Raw genomic sequence first — 11,726 nt, 5'->3', positions numbered from 1 at the left:
TTAGGATAAGAAAACAAAAGTATGATACTAGACATAAAAATAACATCTAAAGAACAAAGAATATAAAATTAAAATAAAATAATAAAAGTAGTAATAGTCTATGTATTAGAGTGGCAGGATACTAAACAGAATTTTTTTTTTTCTAAAAAAGAAAGAATACATAAAAAAAACAAAAAACAAACTACAAATTCTGTAGAAAACACCTACAAATCACAAACGGAAATAAAAAAAAGTCAATTTTATTTCAAAGTTTGCTTCTTATATTGAAGCACATATTAAAGCAACAGTACGATGTTCATAAAATATAAGTGTGATGCCGTAACATGTCAGAATACTGATATTTTGTATGTATACTAAAATAAGAATTTTAAAATTGTACAAATAGATACATTAAAAATGACATAGAAATAGGGGTGCGATTCTGGCACGTATTAGTTTTAAGACGGGATTATAAGCAAAAAAGATTTACAAGAATCAGCAGTAACAAGTCTGATGCTCAAGAGACATTATAATTGTACATTTTACTGTACATACATTATATGAGTTGAAGCTGGCTGAATATTATATTGTTTTTTTGTATTTTTTTTTTTCTTTTCAAGTTTAAAAATGCACTACATATAAAGTGTCCATAGTTTAAGGCGACGTTACAGCTCAAAACTGTTATCCATTATTCTTATTTGTGGAAGCTTTATTTGACGTAGGTCGGGATGGTTACGTTACAATACTGTAAAATATCTCCCCTTAGAATCAAGTGTTTCCTGCTTTATTCTTTCCCTAATCGGCTGCACTTTACAAGTGGTTCTGTCCCAGGTGACTGATAACTTCAACACAGGTTGTAGGGTTTTCACAGTATTCACCACCACTTCTAAGGTCCTTGGAAGGAATTCCGTCTGTAAACCATTAGAGGTCGAAGAAGCCTTTTATTTAATTTTTCTTTCCTTTAAAAAAAATACCTGTTAATGTTTTCTCTGGATTTTTGAGAACATTATATAGTTCTTAAGGCCAAGTTTAGTACTTTATCGTTAAGAATCGTCTTCGTAAGTGTCTTTGGAACCATATAAGTCCGCTAGTTTCTTAAATCGAGGTCCCCAGTTCTGTAGATAATCGTAGTCCATATCTGAATCTGTAGAGGCCGACTCTAAAGAGCTGAGGGACCCTGCTACAGAACCTCGCCCTTCGTATCCATAGATTTGAATGGAATCATAGGGCGGTGCTGTTGGGTCACTGTCAGCTTCATGTATCCTTGTGTTAATGAAATCGTCAACATCAACACTGTTGGGAACTTGTCTTATTCCAAAATCTCGCGGAGAGTATTGATACTCAGGTTTTATATCTTTACGTGGAATAAACCCATTAATCCCATCAGGATTTTGTAAAGTAGCAATGTCAAAGGCTTCAGTGTCCTCCTCGCCTCCACCTTCATCATCGTAAGTTATTATATTCTCACGAATGTCTTCTTCTTCGAAGACAATGAGGGGTTCCTTCTTCTCTCTTCGCAGGGCTACGAACAGAACCACGATCACTGCAGGAAGAGAAGAAGATGTATAATTTTTTTTTGCTATGTGAAATGATCTTTTTGGGAAGGTAATCGATAAACTCTGGGGATTATAAAAACTATTTGGCAACAATAAATAATGAATGGAAGACACAATATGTATAATGGACTGCTGAAAACACGGAAATGTAATTTATATTATATACTTATGTGCCATCTAAATGAGAGCTCCTTAGTGGTCATTTGGAGATCGAGACCAAAAGATGTGGCAGAGTTGTAATGTTTTACATGAATTTTCAAGAAAGCCTTTATGCACACGGCAGAGCGAGCCACCATGGAGTGTTCTTCTATATGGTGCGCGGTGCAGTAACGTGTTATTATGTTCTTTTCTCCTAGAAGCAATGTTTCTAGGGTCGAATAACTCCATAATACGGCATCTGATGGAGCATGCCAACTCTGTATGCCTCCATATGAAATTGGAGGCATACTGAGGTACAAGTAGGGCCCCATTAAAATCTATGCGTGCCTTATCATGGCTTAATACAACTTGGAGGTTATAAGGAGCTATAACACAGCATGACGCCTAAGTCTAATATATTTTCCAATCCCAAAGTGTTAAAAAAGATTTCCAGCTTTATATAAATATAAATTCTGTCCATCTTGAAGATATCTATCTATCTATCTATCTATCTATCTATCTATCTATCTATCTATCTATCTATCTATCTATCTATCTATCTATCTATCTATCTATCTATCTATCTATCTATCTATCTATCTCATATCTATCTCATATCTATCTATATCTTATCTATCTCATATCTATCTCATATCTATCTATCTATCTATCTATCTATCTATCTATCTATCTATCTATCTATCTATCTATCTATCTATCTATCTATCTATCTCATATCTATCTATCTATCTATCTATCTATCTATCTATCTATCTATCTATCTATCTATCTATCTATCTATCTATCTATCTATCTATCTATCTATCTATCTATCTATCTATCCAGTGGCGTAACTACCGCTATAGCAGCAATAGCGGCTGCTACAGGGCCCGCAGCATGAGGCGGCCCATGCCACCCGCCGGCACGAGCCCCCCCCACCCCATGGCCGGAGGCTCCGCTAGCAGCTGCTATGGCTAATACAGCGCGACGCCACTGAAGGGGTTGTTCCTACATAAGACATGCATCCCCTATCCACAGGACAGGGGATACATCTGGAATCGCTGGGACGCCCAGCGATAAGGCGAACGGGGGACCGAAAGTCCCCCGAAGTTCTCCATTACAAACCTCGGACTTCCGGGGTCTGTCTGCAGCTCCATGGAAATTACTTGCACACGGGTCGCGCTTGTGCGCATGCGTGACCAGCGCTCCTTTCATTTTTATTGAACTGCGCAGACGCCAGAAGTCCGAGGTTTGTCATGGAGAACTTCGGGGGACTTTTGGTCCCCCGTTCTCCTTATCGCTGCCAGCGATCACACATGTATCCCCTGTCCTATGGATAGGGGATGCATGTCTTCTGTAGGACAAACTATAGGCCTTTTTTTTTGGGGGGGGCTATATAGCGTTATCTACAGGGGGGTCTATATGGCATTATCTACAGGGGGGTTCTGTAAGGTGTTATCTACAGGGGGGGTCTGTATGGCGTTATCTACAGGGGGGCTGTTGGGCATTATCTACAGGGGGCTGTATGGCGTTATCTACAGGGGGGCTGTATGGCGTTATCTACAGGGGGCTGTATGGCGTTATCTACAGAGGGGATTTGGGGCTGTAAGACGTTATCTACAGGGGGCTGTGTATGGCGCTATCTATAGGGGGCGCTGTGTGGTGGAATCTATAGGGAGGCACTATCTACAAAGGGGGGTTGTATGATACCCAGCAGAGGGGGGGCCCCAGTCAAAAGTTTGCCCAGTCTTTCCTAGTTACACCCCTGTATCTATCTATCTATCTATCTATCTATCTATCTATCTATCTATCTATCTATCTATCTATCTATCTATCTATCTATCTATCTATCTATCTATCTATCTATCTATCCCTCCATTATCTATCTATCTATCTATCTATCTATCTATCTATCTATCTATCTATCTATCTATCTATCTATCTATCTATCTATCTATCTATCTATCTATCTATCTATCCCTCCATTATCTATCTATCTATCTATCTATCTATCTATCTATCTATCTATCTATCTATCTATCTATCTATCCCTCCATTATCTATCTATCTATCTATCTATCTATCTATCTATCTATCTATCCCTCCATTATCTATCTATCTATCTATCTATCTATCTATCTATCTATCTATCTATCTATCTATCTATCTATCTATCTATCTAGAATCTATCTATCTATCTATCTAGAATCTATCTATCTATCTATCTATCTATCTATCTATCTATCTATCTATCTATCTATCTATCTATCTATCTATCTATCCCTCCATTATCTATCTATCTATCCCTCCATTATCTATCTATCTATCTATCCCTCCATTATCTATCTATCTATCTATCTATCTATCTATCTATCTATCTATCTATCTATCTATCTATCTAGAATCTATCTATCTATCTATCTATCTATCTAGAATCTATCTATCTATCTATCTATCTATCTATCTATCTATCTATCTATCTATCTATCTATCTATCTATCTATCTATCTATCTATCTATCTATCTATCTATCTATCTATCTATCTAAATCTACTTACAATAGTGAGGTTCTTAGCGCACAAATTGTATAAGCCCACCTCACACAACAAGGCGACCTCTGAACCTTTATCATGCTTTTAGAGAAGGGGCTCTTATTTGTCCCCACAGTGAAATTTGATTAATTTACCTGGATAAAGGATTTGAATTTGTTTGCTCGAAAATTAAAATGGATTAAGTTTTTTAAACAAAAAATTTCTGGAAATGGGTTTAGAAGAATCTGATTTGGAAGGCCTGGAAGCCTTGGAAGGGTTGCTTGTTTTGCAATTGCTACATTTTGTGTTAGAAAAAAATGTATTTATCTTTGAAGACCGCATTTTTCACCAGCAACGTGGTACAGCACTGGGGAGTCCGACTGCTCCCACCTATGCAAATTTATTTCTTGGTTGGTGGGAAGAGACAGTAGTGTTTGGGGATAAATTCGCTAAGTGGACTTCATCAATAGGCATCTGGATTAGATATATTGATGACGTGTTGTTGCTTTGGAACTCCACAGTGGAGGAATTTAATACTTTTGTGGCAGCCCTTAATGTTAACGATCTAGGGCTAAGGTTCACATGTGAAATCAGTGATCAGGAATTACCTTTCTTAGATCTTAAGATCATTAAAACTAAGGAAGGCACAATACGTACCAAAGTACACCGAAAGGAGACAGCGACTAATAGCTTCCTTCAATGGAACAGTTGCCACCCTTATCCCCTCAAACGAGGGATCCCCAGGGGCCAATTTATGAGAGTACGCCGGAACTGTAGCTCGATAGATGATTTTGAGATACAGGCACAAGACCTCACAAATAGATTAAAGGAGAGAGGCTTCCCCAAGGGGGTAATTAGAAAGGCCTATGAGGGAGCGAGGGATGCAGACAGGCAGAGTCTTTTAGTCCCTAGACAACCCAAAGAGGAAAGAGTCACGAGACTCATAGGTACTTATGACTCCAAACAATCTGAGATCATGCAAATTTTAAAAAGGTACTGGCGTATCCTAGGTGCTGATGCAGACTTGGCGGATCAGATAACACAATGGCCTTCAGTAACGTTCCGGAGAGGTAAAAACATCAGGGATAGGGTGATGCAGAGTTGTTTTGACCCTATAACACAAGAAGGAACTTGGCTGGACAGGCAGATACCGGGCACACACAGATGTGGCAGTTGTAAAGCTTGTGAATTCATCCAGAGTGGGAAAAAATTCAAAAGTATTACCACGAAGGTGGAGTATGATATTCGAGACTTTGTGAACTGTAAAACAGCAGGAGTGGTCTACCTAATAACATGTCCATGCCCCCTGAATTATGTGGGCAAAACGGTGCGGCAGTTTCGGCGCCGGATTAGAGAACATGTTGGAGATGTTATTAATTTGAGAGATACTTCCATATCCAAACATGTACATGCTAAACATCAAGGCAGAGCAGAATGTTTAAAATTTCAGGTGATTGAACTGGTGCGTCCTCCAAAGCGGGGAGGGGACTGGGACAACCTCATTCTGCGCAAAGAGGCCCAATGGATTTATAGACTGGCGTGTGTACAGCCTGAAGGTCTAAACGAGCAAACAAATTATACCTGTTTTATCTAAATATACATTCTGACTGAATATATATCATGTTGGTTTTCGGGGTGGGTGTATGGCCGTTCAACCCGGTCCTTGTACAGCTACTTGCAGTATGCCATTCAATGTCAACAGGCATGGTTCTTCTTTTTCAGTAGTGTTTCAAAATTCCTAGTGTGGCTGACATTATATCGCTCATTTATTTATACAATATGTATCTACAGGGAAGGTGCTTTATTTATGGCAGTCTAGTTGCGGTTTTGAGCTGATCCGCAATAATTATCCAAACTTATTATTGTTATACTCTATCCCTAATGAGAATGAGCTCTTGTGCAGCAAGGAGATGCGCCTACAGCCTCCCACTGCACCTGCACGTTCGGTTTGATGTTGTCGATGTTGCTTCCGGGTATGTCAGGTGACGGCCGGGAGTCACATGGTCAGGCGTCACGAATTTGGTGGGTTAGTGTGATTGGCTGGTTCGGAGTGCGCCGCCGAGGTCAGGGGGAGGAGTAATGTGTTATAGTAACTCAGAGTCCCGTAGTGAAGCATGCCGCTGACATCTATGCGTGCATGCTTCCGTGGTGTACAGCAGAATATCTGCTGTTGAAGAAATATCGCTGGCATCCTGGCCAGAGTGACCAAGCTACAGACCCTTGATGATAAGTATAGAAACGCGTAGGGTCAGGTTAAGTGAGGAATTTTGCGTAGGGGACAGTGGTATTTATGTGTACCTTAGCATTAGGAGATTTAGGTGCGGTAACTGCAGGCTCCGGTGTGTTTTAGGGTCTTATCCACTGTTACACCAATGTTTAAACGCTGATTCCATATTGGTATCTTTAAAGTACACCCAGTCATAGAGGGTTCACAAATGAATCAGGACTTGGGAGTGTTTGTTTAATACGTTTTTAAATACACACGGTGGGGCTTTTCACAGTGGTGATTGTACCCCTGTTTTTAGAGAGTTATGAAATAAGAGTTATACGTTTTACTCATAAATCATTTCAGTGAATTTACCAGGAATCTATAGGGAGGCACTATCTACAAGGGGGGGCTGTATAATACCCAGCAGAGGGGGGGGGGGCCCAGTCAAAAGTTTGCCCTGTCTTTCCTAGTTACGCCCCTGTATCTATCTATCTGTCTATCTATCTATCTATCTATCTATCTATCTATCTATCTATCCCTCCATTATCTATCTATCTATCTATCTATCTATCTATCTATCTATCTATCTATCTATCTATCTATCCCTCCATTATCTATCTATCTATCTATCTATCTATCTATCTATCTATCTATCTATCTATCTATCTATCTATCTATCTATCCCTCCATTATCTATCTATCTATCTATCTATCTATCTATCTATCTATCTATCTATCTATCTATCTATCTATCTATCTATCTATCTATCTATCTATCTATCTATCTATCTATCTATCCCTCCATTATCTATTTATCTATCCCTCCATTATCTATCTATCTATCTATCTATCTATCTATCTATCTATCTATCTATCTATCTATCTATCTATCTATCTATCTATCCCTCCATTATCTATCTATCTATCTATCTATCTATCTATCTATCTATCTATCTATCTATCTATCTATCTATCTATCTATCTATCCCTCCATTATCTATCTATCTATCTATCTATCTATCTATCTATCTATCTATCTATCTATCTATCTATCCCTCCATTATCTATCTATCTATCCCTCCATTATCTATCTATCTATCTATCTATCTATCTATCTATCTATCTATCTATCTATCTATCTATCTATCTATCTATCTATCTATCTATCTATCTAAATCTACTTACAATAGTGATGTTCTTAGCGCACAAATTGTATAAGCCCACCTCACACAACAAGGCGACCTCTGAGGTGGGAACCTACGCTGCACATACACCCAGAACTCGGACTAAGCCTACATATATCCGGGGATGGTAGGAACCAGCATTAAACTAATTAAAATCAGCCAGGTCAGAATGGGAGGAGTGCAAGACAAAAAAAAAATCTATCATCTATCTATCTATCTATCTATCTATCTATCTATCTATCTATCTATCTATCTATCTATCTATCTATCTATCTATCTATCTATCTATCTATCTATCTATCTATTTATCTCATATTTACTATCTATCTCTCTATCTATTTATCTAGTATCTATCTAGAATTATCTATCAGCTTAATTTAAATAAAGTTCCACAACTTTCTAACAATGTTTCAATAAATCCCCATTTTCAAGATTTTTGCTTGCTAAAAGTGAATGGAAACATTCTTAAGTATTCAGCATTCAGATTCCAACTATCACAGGAGTTCTGTAAAAATGAACAGTGATCAGGACAGGTTTTCAAACTAAAAAAATAATTCTATTCACTGACAGTAAGGAGAGATCTTGGAAATGGTGAGGAATTGAAACACTAAGTATATTAGAAGTTTGCATCTATTTTATTATTCAATGGATAATGTTTTATTAACAAAAAATGGAAAAATTCCTTTAAATGATAAATTTAGGTCTGCTACATCTGAATATCGGTGTCGTTACTTCTCCTGTCATGAAACCAATCATTCGAACAAAAACGGAAATATAATATCCAAAATAGACTCACCTAATAAAATGACAATGCAAGCAAGAATGGCAATCAGTGCCCCCGTGCTGAGCCCTGCATTGAGAGATAGAGGTTCATCGTTGCAGGAGAGGATGGTCTCGTCACTGCTACAGCTACATATGCGGATGGTGAGGGTGTTAGTGCTGCTCATCTGGGGGGATCCACCGTCACTGATCACAATAGGAAGCAAGTGCATTTTTTGTTTCTGGCGACTAAAAGACGTTCGTCCAACATGAATATCCGCTGTGTTATCTGTGCAATGTAAAAGAATAGTAAGAGACCATTTATATATATTCATTGGCTGTTATGGTGGCATAAAATGATATCAAATCTCCAGGTGATATTTGTCATGCAGGGGGCCCAAGCTGTATACCCTCGTATAATTACAAATTCTAAAGCTTATCGGGGTAAACATCATCACCAATAAATCGTGGCAGTCATGTATCTATCTATCTATCTATCTATCTATCTATCTATCTATCATCTATCTATCTCATATCTATCTATCTATCTCATATCTATCTATCTATCTCATATCTATCTATCTATCTATCTCATATCTATCTATCTATCTATCTATCTATCTATCTATCTATCTATCTATCTATCTATCTATCTATCTATCTATCTATCTATCTATCTATCTATCTATCTATCTATCTATCTATCTCTCATATCTATCTATCTATCTATCTATCTATCTATCTATCTATCTATCTATCTATCTATCTATCTATCTATCTATCTATCTATCTATCTATCTATCTATCTATCTATCTATCTATCTATCTCATATCTATCTATCTATCTATCTATCTATCTATCTATCTATCTATCTATCTATCTATCTATCTATCTATCTATCTATCTATCTATCTATCTATCTATCTATCTCATATCTATCTATCTATCTATCTATCTATCTATCTCATATCTATCTATCTATCTCATATCTATCTATCTCATATATATCTATCTATCTATCTATCTATCTGAAATTTTTAAAACGGATCTGTAAAAGCCTTATGTGGTGACATCATTAGATAGAGGAAGAGATTCCGAGTTCAGGGATATATAGGTTTTTATGGTTACAGTCAGTATTTTCACTGAAAAAAATTGTCTAATTGCTGCCAGGAGTCATAGAGTAAGCCTGTGAGTCCTGCGGCCACACCCACACAGCCTGATTGGTGTATGCAGGGAATGTTGTCACACAACCTGTGTGGGTGGGAGGAGAAAGACTCACAAGCATTCTCTATAAGTCTTGGCAGCATTCAATAGCTTTTCAAATAAAAATACTGATGAAACTATAGAAAGCTATATATTTCTAAGCTCGGAATTTACCACTCTATCCTATTCTCCCCTCAGATAGAAGACTGATAGATCCACTTTAATCTCCTATTCAGGTCTCCGGAGGAGTGGAATAGCATATTTTGTCTTGACACATCTATTTTCAGTGTGATAAATTGGACCATGTATAGTTGGTACCGTATAGTCCAATTTCTTAGACAATGAGAACAGATCCCAAAAGAGCGATCTAGGAATAATATTATTTTAAGAAGAACTTCCTAGTACCTTCTGCTGGTTTTCTGATATCAGTGTGAACAAAGCATTAAGTGTACGTATACTAGTATATTCGGAAATTGCACATAATTTCATAATATACTGTGAGTAGCCAAATATACATAGCGTAGCCATAACCAGCACAGAAACGGTTAGGGCCAGGAGGGACCGGTAATAGTGGATTTCTCCAAGCCTCTAGGCTCCACTGAGATTTAATGTCCTAGTGACAGGCACCCCTTATGATAAGGGCCCTTATCATGAGCCCCTGAGGTTTTGGCTGGTGTCAACTGCCAGTGACATGGTACTGGGCCTGAGGACAACATTCAGGAATACTCTCCTCCCTTTCGGTCATGGGTACACATTAGTATGAGCTGTAGTTAACAGGTAAACGGGTTGGATTTGAAAAAAGTGTCTAATATTTTTCCATAAACAGCACTACTCTTGTCTAGGGGTTGTATCAGGTATTTCAGCTCAGGCTCTTTCACTTAAATGGTGCTGAGATGCAATACCAGGTACAGCCCACGGACAAGATTGGTGCTGTTCCTCAAAAAAGTACACCCTTTTTTCTAATGTTGGACAATTACTTTAGGGAGGCGGTGGAATTGTCCAGAGAGCCACATGCGACTCAACGGCCACTGTTTGGGAAATACCGTTTTAGAGGAAAACTTTTTATCTACTGGATTATATTGGGTATTGGGACATGACACATGTACAAACCTTTCTGATCTCTTATGGAAAAATTTGCATGTGAATGTACAATTTCTTTTGGAAAACTGAAGAAGAATCGAGGCCCGTTTGCAGTATCATCTTTATCTACAGCCGTTACTGTGAAAAATTTCTGTGGAGTAGAAATAAAAATATATTTTCAATTCAACTTAATAATTCATTCTTATTCTTTTTCTCAACAAGCTGTAGATGCCACCAATGGGATTTACCATTTATTCTTCCTAAATGTTTTCTACAAAATTCTAAAAACAGGATTTTATTCCAAAAACAGTGCCACACATGTCCGCAGGTTGAGTGTAGTATTGCTATTCATCCCCACTCACTGCAATGAAGCCGAAACACTAGATATAAGCCATGGACAGGTGTGGCAATGTTATGGAAGAAAGAAGCCATGTTTTTTCTAATCCCGTACACCCCCTTTAAAAGAACGTAACTAATGTTAACCTTTGGGGCTGATAAAGAAGTCTATTTTTTTCTCCTTACTCTCATACTTGGTCTTCTGGAGTATCTCAATGTGAACACTTTACCTCACTAACATATTTAGAAGGGTCACACATTCATCTTCTGAAATAGTTTAGTTGTCACATATCAAGATGTGCCTGCCACTACATGGTAGATCAACACAATAGAGCAATAGAGCAAAAAAAAATCTATAATACTATTGGACAACATTTTTATGTCTATTACTCCTCTATTAGTGCTCAGAAAGAAGGGTTTGTTCTTCAAGTGTATGAATTTAGAGGATACATTACTGACTTTGGATTTGCATCTTATTTTTCAAGAAGACACCAACAAACCTCACACTTAATAACCCCATTTTGCTACAGAAATTTCTTTACCAATCTAAATTTAAATACATCTTTAAAAGGAAGAAAGCAAAAAGCAGTAACAAAGAGTATCTTTTGTTTTAGAGGACCTGGCACATCCGTGAATTTTACTGTATGCCCATTGATTTTAATAGGAACGGTGTAATGCTTATTTTCCCCTGTGGTGGAGCTGCAGGGAAATCGAACACTTGTCAACAACCTTCAATCAAAAAGGATTGTC

At 37.6% G+C, this 11,726-nt stretch overlaps 1 protein-coding gene across 1 annotated transcript in view; it reads right to left on the bottom strand.

The window, feature by feature from the left end:
* Window positions 1–223: 223 nt before the first annotated feature.
* CDH11 (cadherin 11) overlaps window positions 224–11,726 on the bottom strand; it is a 115,255-nt gene continuing 103,752 nt past the window's right edge. Inside the window, exons 10-12 of the mRNA XM_075838640.1 lie at window positions 10,671–10,791; window positions 8,394–8,645; window positions 224–1,522 (exon numbers count right to left, since the gene is read on the bottom strand). Coding sequence (XP_075694755.1) covers window positions 1,023–1,522; window positions 8,394–8,645; window positions 10,671–10,791 — 873 coding nt within the window. The 3' untranslated portion in view covers window positions 224–1,022. The remainder of the gene's footprint in view (window positions 1,523–8,393; window positions 8,646–10,670; window positions 10,792–11,726) is intronic.

This window comes from Rhinoderma darwinii, chromosome 9, assembly GCF_050947455.1.
Source record: "Rhinoderma darwinii isolate aRhiDar2 chromosome 9, aRhiDar2.hap1, whole genome shotgun sequence".
In the NCBI taxonomy this organism is placed as follows: Eukaryota; Metazoa; Chordata; class Amphibia; order Anura; family Rhinodermatidae; genus Rhinoderma; species Rhinoderma darwinii.
This window is presented reverse-complemented; position numbering and strand designations above follow the sequence as displayed.